At 37.2% G+C, this 13,998-nt stretch overlaps 1 protein-coding gene across 1 annotated transcript in view; it reads right to left on the reverse strand.

Moving 5' to 3' along the window:
- Window positions 1-12,613, reverse strand: part of EBAG9 (estrogen receptor binding site associated, antigen, 9) — a 15,161-nt gene extending 2,548 nt beyond the window's left edge. The window contains exons 1-6 of the mRNA XM_009282586.2: window positions 12,486-12,613; window positions 11,456-11,553; window positions 7,990-8,068; window positions 7,625-7,783; window positions 5,248-5,355; window positions 4,105-4,196 (exon numbers count right to left, since the gene is read on the reverse strand). Of these exons, the coding sequence (XP_009280861.1) occupies window positions 4,105-4,196; window positions 5,248-5,355; window positions 7,625-7,783; window positions 7,990-8,068; window positions 11,456-11,538 (521 nt within the window). The 5' untranslated portion in view covers window positions 11,539-11,553; window positions 12,486-12,613. The remainder of the gene's footprint in view (window positions 1-4,104; window positions 4,197-5,247; window positions 5,356-7,624; window positions 7,784-7,989; window positions 8,069-11,455; window positions 11,554-12,485) is intronic.
- Between the last annotated feature and the right edge of the window lie 1,385 nt (window positions 12,614-13,998).

A 13,998-nucleotide genomic window follows, 5' to 3' on the forward strand; every position in this document is an offset into this window, starting at 1 on the left:
GCGTTCATGGAAAAGAAAATAGTCACCCCCAACAGGATCTTCCCCCCAAATTAAAGGAAGCCCAAACTTTTTTTTTTTTTTTTTTGAGATCATGACCCGCTATTCTACATTCTACCAGAAAGCTCGATAGTTGACAGTGCTGTCAGTCTAGCATATGCAGAGTAATAATATTTGCCGCTTTACAGTAGCAGATTTTCTTATATTCTCCACACCTCTGAACTAATGCAGAAGGGAAGAAGCTCTATGTACACCAGCCACCATGCAGAGACAGTAGAGTTCCAAAAAGAGATCATGACCCGCTATTCTACATTCTACCAGAAAGCTCGATAGTTGACAGTGCTGTCAGTCTAGCATATGCAGAGTAATAATATTTGCCGCTTTACAGTAGCAGATTTTCTTATATTCTCCACACCTCTGAACTAATGCAGAAGGGAAGAAGCTCTATGTACACCAGCCACCATGCAGAGACAGTAGAGTTCCAAAAAGCCACATGAGGTTTTAAGCAATGCTGCTATTCATTTGCAATTCTGAAGTGAGGAAAGTCAGAGCAGATCATGTTTCTTTTCCCCCTTATAAACTGCACGACACAGAACTCCTCTGCACAGAGAAGTGGTTTCCATGCCCTCTACTGGCTGAGAAATTTTATTGGACTTCAGTTCTGTCCAAGTGAGAAGAGACCTTCACATCACCTCAGATAGAGGAACTGAAGTCACCAAAAAATATAAACAAGTGGCTTACCACAAAGTGATTACCTTTCCACTGCTCTTTTACTTGGTCATTATTCAAAACATTGATCTCTATTCCAAACTTCCTGCATGTTTTCAACATAAAGTTACTATCTTTCAGGCTCAGAAAGGTTTCATTTCTCAATAAAGGAAGAGCCTACGACGAACTGCAGCCATATCTGACTCACTTTTTCTGGGTTCCAAAGCAAGGAGTTCAGCAGAGTTTGGATGGTATGATAGAAGCTGTTTAAACCAGGAAAGTATTCATTCCTGATGTCAATCTTGCTTTGCATTCTTAACACGAGTTATGCCTAAAAAAACCTAAACCTCTCTCATTGGTTAGCAGAACACTAATCAGAACACTGTTAGCAGACATTCTTATTCCAGTGTTTTTTTATTATTTACTGTATACATACTGAATAACTAATAAGAATGATTTCATACCATTTGGTCTTTTACTTCAACACAATTAAAAATGCACCAGCATTTAGCTTAACTGTTCCCACTAGGAAAAAAACTTCATCGGTATTAGGAAGTCTAAAGGTGCAAATAGGTGCCTACAATTTGCAGAAGAAACCAAGTTCTAACTAACTTCAGTTAACTGAAAATCCAGTTTACCGTCCACTACGCTGATTCAGTCACTGACTGGAAAATTTCAGTGCATCCCAGCCCAGAACCTGCTGGGGAGTTGGGGGGGGGAATAGACTAGAGGAACTTCTCAGGCACTAGTAGCCTACTCCTCAGCACTGTCTTTCAGCATGCTTTGATTCCAGGAAGCATATGGCTTACTATCTATGCTTATTTCAACTGTTACGCATACACATTAAGTCACCAGAAAGAAGGCCACAGGATACAGTCTTCTCTGCTATTTAGCAGGCCACAGCCCATTTTTGCATGATTGATCAGCACTCCGTTACTACACAAAAATTATTCCAGTCTAAGAGACTTCTGAATACTAACCGAGTACCAACAGGTACCCAGACACAGCTAGATAAGGGAGATCCTTACTTTTTCTGCACGCTTATTTCATTCTCAATAAGCACTGCTGGAGTACAGTCCGCATGAAGACTCTGGAGGGTTATGTAACTTTGCCCCCCATTTAGGAGTCTGAAATCTTCAGATCATTTTGTAGACCAAGATGTAGTCTTATAGCATTAAGAAGAGACTCCAGATCACTTCCTTACTACAGCCTAATGAAAACAGAGCCAGGCCTGTCAAGTACTATACTTAGGTTTTATGTTAAATGTCAGATGTTAATTACACCACAGATGTCTACTGCAAGAGAAACTGCAAACCCAGAACGTATTTCCTATCAATCTTGCTAGAAATCAGCCATCACTTTCCTCAATTACAGAAAAACGTTGTAATTTGATGTGTCATGAATAAAACAAAGGTTTTACTTCACACAGCTGGGATACAGCTTACACAATGATCAGTTGTATTGAGGTGGCCATTCATAGCTGGCCAAGCGGTATGTAATACAGACAGTTACAGCTCTGATCATGTTCTTTCCATTTACTTAAAATACTTGGACACATACACATCCCTTCTAAAACAAGTAAAGTTTGATACTTTTTAGTGGGGCCAGGGAGGAATCATATGAAAATTAACCACTTGACCTGAAGCCTTTCAATATGCCAAGGCTGAAGTCTTTAGAACAGCTTCAACCAAGTAAGATGACACTTTGAAAAACGGAGTTTGTGGCAAAACCCCACTTCTATCCCCACGTAAGAGATCTCTTTTACTAAGTATTCTAGTGCATAAACCTGACAATTGGCAGACAATGTACCTTTGTCCATCCTGGGAACATCCACTACACAAATTTTACACTCCAGAAATAAGCTGGCATATGCACACACCATATTATTTTTAGTAGCTATTTGTATAAGACAAGTCCCCGCTTCAGAAAGTTTGAGTACTTCTTTTCCTAGTCTTAAAAACATCTGTAAAGGAATGTGGTAAGGGTTAAGTAAAATACAATGAGGCCTCTGAAGCTGGCAAAAGTAGTTTTTTCATTTCTCAGTTCAAAAAAAGCAGTATTTTTCATTGTCTTTCATTTTCTTTGTCTGATGCATCATAGATTAAGTCCCAGTAGATTGCTTTTTAGAGATTAAAGATCTTACTGAGCCTATTAATATTCTCTACGGGAAAAGATACTAACCTTGGAACAAAAACAGCCCAAAGGCACATCATTCGTATCGCAAAGCTTGTACTTCTATGATACATTAGTGAAAGACAAAACCGAAAACAATTTAAGTACTGCCGTTAAAAAAAAAAACCAACAAGATACTGACCAGAATGTACACACAGAAGTATCTGATTAAGTTTACAAAAATATTTGCAGTACAACTCCATTCTCATATGTTAAGCTGCTGCAGAGCAAGACTGACAGAATTAGAATTGGTTGAATTTATTATCTATCATTAATGCATCAAAAGCGTGCTGGTGACTTCGCTCTTGTCTTACTCTACTGGTTGAAAAAAAAAAATTCCCAAATATTACAATAAATAGTTCACCAGAATCCTTTTTTTGAAAAAATACCTTTTTTTCTTTTAAAGATTCACAGTTCTAGAATGATTTTTGAATATATCATGTCCTTATTTCATAGTCACTATTGTCCCACTGAAGCCATGTATTTGTGATTTTGTGAGTAGAACGAGAGCAGTTTAGGAAGCTGGAGTCATCTGAGGCAGGTTATCTGAAGATGTAGCAAGCAATTAAAGTTTGATAAAACCTTGAAATGAAACAGGTTAACATAAGTCACTGCCAATTCAAATCATTGCATGTGATCAGCTTAAACTCAATCTGCATCTCTTTACCCTTCATACTCCTTCTGCAGGTTCTTAGGAGGAAAAAAGAAAAAAAAAGAACACAAATGGAACAGATGAAGTATTCACAGTAACTTTGTGCAAGACCCTGATTTTACATTCAAGCCTTATGAGCTAGCTAGAAAACCATAGCTCCTACAGGGATTCCAAGAACATACTTATAACTTCACCTTCTATCCTGAACAGCACATAATTATGATCCTTTTTATAAGGACATTCAGTGGTATTTTACTTAATCAAGTTGAAACATGTTATTTGTACATAATAAATTGTTGGGTTTGGGGGGCACGTTGTTTTTTTTGGAGGGGCGTTAAGGTGCTGTTCCAGTGTTTGTCAGATTTCCCCCACCATCTCATCTACCAAAATGATTAGATCCAAAATGTATTCTGCCAAGTACCAGTTACAATAGAGATCAGATGCATAAAAATCATTTGCTGAAGAATTGTTTAACAATTCTTAGCACTTATCAGAAAGGTGTTACAACAAACAAACCTGTATTTGATTCTTTTACATGTAAAAGTTTACGTGGTGTTAACATTATTTTCAGTTACCTAAGAACTTCTTCTGCCTGCCAGGCAGCATCTTCCTCTTCTTCCCAGGCATTAGTATTTTCTTGCCAAGTATCCAAGTCTCCCAGTTCAGGCTGAAACAAAAGAAAAGCAGCTCTAAGCACATGGAAAAATTAGATAAGACACTTATTTTTAACCTTGATGCTTCAGACTTCCAGACATATTTGAGCTATGACAGTACTTCTCAGCTTATTGTCTGCGCGTTTTCCCCTGCTCTAATACTGACTTTTTCCAGTTAATTGTTGGAGGGGTTTTTTTTATTCTATCGGTGGGTAACAAAGGAAGGAAGTACGTACTGGAATACATTTTTAGGAAGAAGAAGGAAAGTTGAGCAGATGAATTGAGTAGATAGCGTAAAAGATTTCTGGAAGATGCATGGACAAACCAACATGTACATCCACATGTTTGTGCGTCCAATATCACCTGAGTGCTGCTTTTACTCCTTAGAAGTGCTCTCCTGAATTATTTTCATTATGGACAGTCTAAGGAAGTGGTGTGACTATTCTGTACTGCTCTCTGCCTAGACCCTTTTGTGCACTATGTTACTCAAAGCAGAAGCACTGTTAAAGAAGGCAAAGGGGAAGAGAGGGAGAGCATCTCCCTCTACACAGCCAGGCTATTAGGTAACTGGACTATTTTTCAAAGGCTAAAGATCAAAAGTTAGGAGACTGTTAGAATATAATCCCTACAGAAAGGGAGAAGGAGAAAGTTAAAAATGGGTCCAAGATAATAAAGCAAAGGTAACGCAGAGGCTCTCAAGGGGAAAAAAAAAAAACAACAAAAAAAACCCCCAACAAACCCTACTCTTCTGTTAGGAACTTACTACGTAGAATCCAAAAAAATATAGACTTGCAAATCTTCTAAAGCAACAGACCATACAAGTGTTTAAGAAGCTTCTTACCTTTTCATTACTGATCTGTTAAGTTTCTCAGTGGAATAAATTAATTAAAATTAGATGAACTATTTCATTGCTTTGAACCAAATACTCAATTTTAAAACAATTTACATTATTCCACAACTATTCCTCTTGCTCCCCACAACGCAGACCTTAGGCAGACTATTCTTTCTCCTACAGAACAGTCATTTAACTGTCAAAGACAAGATTAATACATAGAGCATACTTACAGACTGGTGAATAAAAGGAATATCTTGTGTAGCTGCTAATCTGCTAGAGAATCCTGTGTTTCCCTCTGGAATCCCAAAATTTAAAGGCTCTCGTTTTTTAATAACTATCTGAAAATATTCAAAAAAAGGAACGAAAAGTGGTAAGTCAAAGCACTGCACAGATTCCTTGGTGATCATATAACTCTGTGCCTGTGAAAGTACAGCTACACAACACCGCACTGTGCCTCAAACCTGCTCAGGTTCTTGAAGCTGTATAGCCAAATGAACTGATAAGCGAGAGAAGCTAAATGCAAAAGACACAGGAACTCCCTCCTCCCCCCACTAACTTTAAGTCACATGGAAACCTATGGCTGTATCAAGACAGAGAAAGGGCACAAAGAATTACAGATCAAATAGCCACATCTCCCAGTACTCATATAAGCTACCAACTACACGACATATTCCTTGGAGAAATCCTACTTCCATGATAGGTCACTGTAAGATACTGCTCTTGAGGATAGTGCTGTCTGCGCAGCTATACTGCTTTGGAACATGAGCTCTCTTAGCTACTTCAATAGCATATCTGTGCAGGCAATTTAAGTTTCAATAGTTGAAATGTAATTCACTATCACATCAACTGGTAAAACTTTGTACTGATTTGGCTAAAAACATGCACTAATGCTTCTCTTAAAAGGCTTATTAGCAAATTTAACATAGTTGCTACGATCATGTATCCCTTACTTGTCTTGACCTCATGATATGAGCTTACTCACTTGTTTCGTTTAGCCTACTTTAAGTCTCTGCTGCTTCCAAAAGAGGTAGATTCACAGTTCCACTGACTGTACAAATGCTAGTACCAATGCAAGAAAAGAAACAGAACTAGACCATCTTATTTAGCAATGACAGACTCTGTTATTTGACTGAAGTTCCATTTCCAGACATTGTAGATATGAGCTGTAACACAAGTAGATTCCACCTCAGATCTTGGGGTTCATATTGAGCCCAGATTCAGTGGAAATACAAACGCAAAATTCATATTTAAGGATGGTAACAAGGCCAAGTTAGCAGGAATGTTCTTTATGGTGCCTGCAGTCATCCTTAGAGATATGTTTAAACTAAACCCAGTATACAGTATTCAAACAGCATGGATTCTTCTCAAGTTTTTTTTCTGCACCTGAAACTCAATCTATTAGGCAAAAAATGTCATTAGATACAAAGGAGAAATCTATGTCTCCCCCAGTCCTCCTCTGCCCCCCAGATTCTGGGAGATCAAAATCCTTAGAAGAATTGAATCCACAGAATACTGCAGATCCTGAACGTACAGAAAACTGACCCCAGTATCATCTCCAGCTCAAAGGACCGCAGGAAGATTCAGGTTGGAAGGGGCCTCGGGAGGTCTGTAATCCAACCTCCTCCTCAAAGCACTGTCAGCTCTGAGGCTGATGAAGGTACTCGGGGCTCATCCACTTGGGTCCTGAAAATTTCCAGAGATGGAGCCTGCACAACCTCTCTGGTAACCTGTTCCAATGCTTGACTGCCTTCATTGTGAAAATGGTTTTCCAATTGACTCAAAATCCTGTAAGTACCCAACTGGAAGATTTCCACACAGAAACAAAACTTGCAATTACCAGAAGTTTAATTAGCATTTATTTATGGGGCTCATCCACTTCGGTCCTGAAAATTTCCAGAGATGGAGCCTGCACAACCTCTCTGGTAACCTGTTCCAATGCTTGACTGCCTTCATTGTGAAAATGGTTTTCCAATTGACTCAAAATCCTGTAAGTACCCAACTGGAAGATTTCCACACAGAAACAAAACTTGCAATTACCAGAAGTTTAATTAGCATTTATTTACGGTGTTGATGTTCTTGTGGATATGCCCTTCTGTCTTGTCTCCATAATAAAAATGGATATTTGAAGAGCAAGCTATTTTGAAATATCAGCTCCCTAATTCCAGCCTCACCAGTATAACTTGGTGAAACAAGTAACCACTGTTTTCTGAAACAGCAGTGCTGCTACCTCAAACTTCAGTAGAGCAAGACATGGAATGGAGAGGTATGAGCACAAGAACCTTAGTGCAGTGGTTCCATTTTCAGAATTAGTGACTTGAGAGTTCTCACATTATACTTCCCAGAGCCTTCAGACCATTAAATTCTTTGTAAGTTTCTAATAACATTAAGACTAAAGATGTAAACGTGAACTAGCATCACATTTGGTAAGATCTCAAAGAGTCAGTATTTTTAATTGGACATGTTGGACTAGACATCAGCACCTATTCTCATTTCAATAGGACAGCTTAATTTTACCAGAAGCACCTTCTGTAAGTTGCCAATTTACTTATAGCCTATTTTAAAGCAAGGAAAACCCTCCATAAGTATAGTTGAAAGTGCAATACCTACTTTTTGAGTTTTTCTTATAGTTGGTGTCATATCTTTGAAATAATCAGGTTCCATTTGTTCCAAAGGATTTTGCTGAGCAACCACATTACCATTACCACCTTCAATCTTCACACTGGTAGGTGCATCTTCATCCCATGAAGACCAGTCTTCTACTTCTGGCTGAATAGAAGTATATGGTACAAGTTAATATTACCTGCAAGTAAAAACTTGTCTTCTTATATCTTGCTAAGATATATACTTAATATTATATAGCATATATAATAATATTATATGTCTCTAAGATATATACCAATCCTGTTGTAGGACTGGTATAATAGATAATCACTTAACAGAGTGATGAAGTCACCTACCACTTAAGGAATTACCTGTTTAGGAACAGATGAATAATCCACTGTGGTTGGCAAAGTTATTTGGTCTCCACTTAACTTTCGCCCCCTTCCAGACCTGAAAGAAAAATGTAGGATTCCTCCAAGCTCTGAAAACATGAGCACTAAGTTTAAAAAAAACAAAAAGGAAGTCTGAGAACAGCACTACTGAAAATAGGCATGGCTAAAACATTAAGTGCTTAAACTACCTTAGTAATAACTACTGTCAGTAAAAGTCTGCTAAACAAAGGAATTTAATCATGAATTTAAAGTGGTGTTCACAAGAATTTCAAAGTGCAATTTACTTTTCCAACTGCACTGGAAATAGAGGAGAAGCAACTCGAAGAAATATGAAAATGGACAAATTAACAGTTATTTGCATACAGTTGCAATTTTTAGATTGTCAGTGCTTATGAAGCAAACACTATCGATCTACATTTGTTCAGATAACCATTTCTACTGTAAGCTGAGAAATTTTTCTACTTGTCTTAGATGTTAAGCTGTGCCTAACAAATTGCTTTGAGCTGCTTGATTTGAAAGACCCTCTAAAGCACTTTTTCCTTCAAAGTCTAAACAGATTATGCAAGTCAACAGCTTTTGTTCAATACATGCTTCTACTTAAAGAATACTGTTTCAATGAAAGCATTTCAGCAAATATGTCGAATAATTTTAAGTGAAGACAAACACTAATGCATTGCAAATAAACCACCTAGATATTTACTTAATGACAGTGTTCAAAGATCACAATAATAATTAAAATATTCTTAGCTGACATCCACTATATTTTAAAACCTTACAACACGAGAATGAAATTCAGGCTCACACTCATGTTTTTCCCAAGAAGTGTAAGCTCCTATACCAAGACAGTCATGTAACTGACCTTATGCAGCTTGGAAAAGTTACACTTCATTTATTACTACTGATGAGCATACAACTGGGAAACTACAATTTGGAGTTCGTATCCATTAGTTTCACTATTATAGAACATTCTACCATCAACTCAGAATAGCTGAATTACTTGCAATACCACCTCTCCTGCATGGTGGTGAGCGATTAGATGCGTTTTTCCTACTTTAAGCCCAATAGATTCTTCCTTAGGAAAGATCAGGTGTTATCATCAAATTTTCAAGCTTTATATAATTAACTCTAGCCCCTTTAGAAACTGTTCCTTTAAGCTGAAAAGCAACACAGTTTAGGGGTAAAGGAAGGTGAAAACACTGTTCCCTCAAACACATTAGAGACTTCTGGTTCTGCCTGACTAGATTTAGTTGATGTCTCTAAAGGAAACCCAAGCTTGGAAACATCCTCCTTCAGACCTGTACAACATACATGTCTTTAATACTATTCTAAGCCATCACTTCTGCAATTATATAAATAAGGAAATATGATCTAGAAGACTCCAGTAAGTGGCTTATAACAAACATTCATCTAGCCAAAATGATTACACTGACAAGGGTGAAGGTGGGAGGAAACAGCTTCTGTCATACAACATGGAAAGAATATGCTACACAGGGCAGCACTGAGGAAGGCTACATATCTCCACTTCTTTTTCTACAAAGAGAAAAAGATGCTTATAGGAAGAGTTGCTTCACAACCATCATTAGACAGATATTGATCACTGCTCTGAATGCCAAATGCCTCAAGAATTCTTGGTTTTGTTTCTCCTTATTAATTAGCAGCATCCAGAGTTCTCAGCTGGAGAAGATAACTAGAGATGTTAAACAGAATGAAGTTTCATCTCTTTTTATACTTATACCTTTTATTTCATGGAAACAGTGAATTCAGGCAGGCTGTTGTTTATCAAAAAATGTTTTAACTGAAGAGATGACTAGTACTATACACAGGCTTTACGCTGACTAAAACATGCACAATCTCTACAGGCACTTGTTTAAATTAAAAACTAATATAAACTATATAATCTAAATAAGTACTAGCTCATATCCATTGAATTAAAATGCACATTTTATTAAATCACACTTGCTGATTATCAGGCATACTCATATACAGGGGTGCATTACAGGAAAACAAAATTTATCAAGCTATGCTTTGCAGCTGACGTTAAACAGGAGAAACATCTGCAGTTAATGGACTGAACTAATTTGATCCACTGACTTATGTGAAAGATTTCAAATTTTCATTCTTTCAACTAATTGTTATTCACAGAAGAAAAGTTCTCCTACTTTTTACTCCCAAGCAGTTCCTCAGCTGTTCAAGGATTTAGTTCATTCAAAAGTTGAAAAACGGAGGAAAATACTGTCATTACACCTACTAAACAATTATCTGCTTATAAAAGCTATCTTAACACTTAGAGATGAAGGGTCCACATAACATAGAAGCTATCATCAACTCAGTGTTTTGACTTCTTTTAGCAATTGAACAGCAAGTAGTCTTAATTTAATTTGGAATTCAAATCACAGAATTAAGGTGACATCTATATAGTTGTATGCAGCATTAAAAAGTATCTTTTTAAAGCTTCACTAGATCTGTAAAGAATTTACCAACCAGTTGAGAGCTTCCTCTTATTCTTGGAATAAGTAAAGGTAAACAGGAAATAAACAGTTATTTTTTGTCTACCACATATTCTGCATATGTTTTAACCTCACTGGCAAAGCAGTAGTCATCATACACAAAAGAAGAATACATTTCTCTAGATTGCTATTTGTTTATGTAAAACAACATTCTGCAAGAGTGGCAAGAAGTAACGGTAGTTCAGATGACAGCACAGTGCCAAGAAGACCTACCTCAGGTACTCTGCTACTGTACTATTGAAATCTATTATTATATAACCATAACTCTTGAGGGTTTTTTTGAATGCTTCTAGGTACTACACTGCTGCGTTCATGGGTCTACAACTCAAAAGAACACTAAGTATGACTTACAAGAGTAAGCAAAAATAAGTCATGTTCATTAAAAAAAAAAAAGGCAGTTCCCTTAAACTTTAATCACTGTCCGCCAAACTTCTGAAAGAATCTTCAACAGACAGAACAATCTGAAGTCTCAGGCAACTGCTTCTTGACAAAGCAGGATGAGAATCACTTACATTTGTAATGAAAGCCTACTGACTGATGACTGGGTGGATGCCGCCATTAACTGAACCTCTTAAAAAACCAAAACGTCACTTGCCAAGTACTTCTGGAAAACGCAGAGAACAAATTTTCTTCAAGTTTGACACAGGATAGTTTTAAAACGCAATTTTAAAACCCTGTCATAGCTGTTTAGAAAACACTCCTCATTAGAGCTATCTTACCACAAAATACACTTACAAATGCACTACACAGACTTTTGAACTCTGAAGGAATATGCAGATTAAAGAATGAATTTGACTTAGTTTTTATCTGTCTTGATTGTTTTGCAATTAGTAAAATCAGAACTGGGAAAAGTGGTGGGTGGGTGTTGGGAGAAGGAAAGAAGTGCAAGAACCTGTAATTAAAAAAGAAAAGGTAACCAAATTAAATAAGACGTTTACCTGCATATTAATTTTTTAATGAAAGAAAGCACTGCTGCCAGGCAAGTACAGATTTTAAAGAGTCGAAACTGTGTTATGGCCATGGTGAGAAACCCTTCCTGCAAAAGAAAAAAAGTTAGATGTAGAGGATTATACATCTTTACATAGCCCTTAAAGTCAATTTCCTTAGTTGCTGATAAGCAAGGAGTATTCTGTGAAACTCTATTAATGCAAGAAAAGAGAGGAGGTACCTGGAGCAAAGACGCTACCTGCCTACTATCAGGACATTTCACTGATGTAAATAATAGGAGTACCCAATGTATATGGCCTTTAAAGAAACAGTACATGATCATAGGTAAAGTCACAGTTAACACTTTTAAAGGGGAAGTGCGGGCAATCAATTGCAGTGACTGTACAGCTGATCTGTTTTAGACACTAACAATGGCACTGAACACCAGCAATGCAAGGACAGCAGAATAATCATCAGTAAGAAGCTCACACTTGCTTGAGCAAGTCTTGCATATACAAATTATAAATTTAGTCATTAAGTAAAAACCCAAAATTGGCTGTTTAGTTTCCATTTTGATGGAAATGTATGATGAGAACAAACATTGTTTCTTTCAGAACCAGTGTCACTGAAAAATCATCAGCAAAGAAAGATTCTGTTCATCCTGTGTGCCCTGTTAGCATCCTGTTAGCACCAGTTAACCCCTAGATCTATCAATACTCCTGTGCCAGACTGGATCATGCCAGCAAACCCAGCCAAGAAAAAAACTGATCTTTGGCTGAAGCCACTTATGTTGGCAGCTATTTTTCAGTGTCAATTTGATAATCTAGAGAATTTATACTCAGTATACCACATTATTCCAACAGATCCCCTCAAATAGGTACAGACTGAGTCAAAACAACCTGCTGTAATTCAAGGATCCCCTTTCTCTCTTCTACAGGTGAACATTTCAGAGTAAAGAAGATGACGTTAGGCTTCACAAATAGCTTTTCATTATATACATCTAAACTTGCAACAACATTTTCTGTTGTAAGTTTAACATACCTCCTGGTGAGAAGAGAAGGCAGCCCTGTGACATTTTCCTCAGGCCATGAGCATTCCATGGAAGGACAGCTTGATTTCAAATATGCTATGGCATTTAAATCACTTTTTATACTCCAGGCTTTAAGTTAGGAAGAGTCAGGAAGGTGGATCATTAGGTAGGCTGCTCCAACACTGCCCTGAGGATTTTATTAAAAAGTACATAATGGGATTTGTGAGCTTCATGGAGCTTTGATTTATTTTTTTATTGGTGCTCATTTGCTAGATAATGTAACTAGTATTAAACACTGTAGTAATATAGTACTGGAAATATTGCTTCACATACAGTCCAGATAAGGAATTTCTGCTACTGAAAAAATCATACAGGTTGGCTATTAAACAAACAGGCCCTTTTACTGTAAAATGGAAGGCTTACGTCAGTAAGTAACCACCAAACTACAGACCACACTCCCAAGCTGTAGCTCAGGAGAGAGGCCTCATAGGACACATTTCACCTCTACTTCAACACTAGCATTGTCTTAATCTCATTTCACGGGAGACTTAAAAATGTAGAGAACCTTATACAAGAGTGGGCATTAAATGAACTTTTCATCTAACAGGAATAGGGAACAGTCAAACTTCCCACAAAGAAGCAAGAACAGCAGACACCGTCCAACTCATTTAGCTTTTAAAGACATATCATTTCATATTGTGCTCAAGCACTTCCTTACCTTCTGAAATAAACAATTTTGACAATATCTAGGTGACAGGAGAATGCATCAGTCAAGAATTTGAAGGATTCAGAAATAGTGGAAGTTAGTGAAAAAACAGTAGACAGCAGCTAGATGGACAGTTCTCTATTCTAAAGATAGAAATTATTGCAAACTAATGCTGAATTGGTGAAAGAAATTGTTGCTTTTAAAAGAGGCAGCTAGAAGCCATCTACCTGGGATTTGAGGTATGAAGAGCAGGTAAACTGCTGAAGTGAGAATAAAGGTACATCTTTTCTGAAAGGAAGCTTGTTTAGAAGCTCGCTCCACTCTTCTCTATCACAATTCTTGGCTTGGGGGGCAGGAGGGAAGGAGCAGAAAAGTACTCAACGTTAGAAAGAGTAAAGCCATTTTCCCCACTGTTTAGCCTACCTAATTGCCACACTGGACAGCCAAGACAGATCCTAAATTAAAAAAACAAACTATTGATTGAAAAGGTTGTTTTAGGAAGCAACCATTACTCAACAACTTCTGCAGACTTATAGGCACATATTATTTGTGCCTAAGTTCAAAGGACTGGGAAGTTTATGTGCAAAACTAAAACCAGAACAACATTCAAGTGTGTCACACATATATATACACACATAGATATGTATGTGTACATATATATATGTGTATATATATAACGCCAGTTTTTCAACTAATCTCCATTTTTTTTAATATATCAAATTGTATACTGTATTGACTTCCCAATATAAAGTTAAACAACTAAAAAAATAGAATCCACAAGAAGTCTGGCTTGCAAGCCAGAAGCTGATCCATTTTTC

The sequence above is a fragment of the Aptenodytes forsteri genome, unplaced genomic scaffold (genome assembly GCF_000699145.1).
Source record: "Aptenodytes forsteri isolate BGI_AS27 unplaced genomic scaffold, ASM69914v1 Scaffold453, whole genome shotgun sequence".
Classification (NCBI taxonomy): Eukaryota; Metazoa; Chordata; class Aves; order Sphenisciformes; family Spheniscidae; genus Aptenodytes; species Aptenodytes forsteri.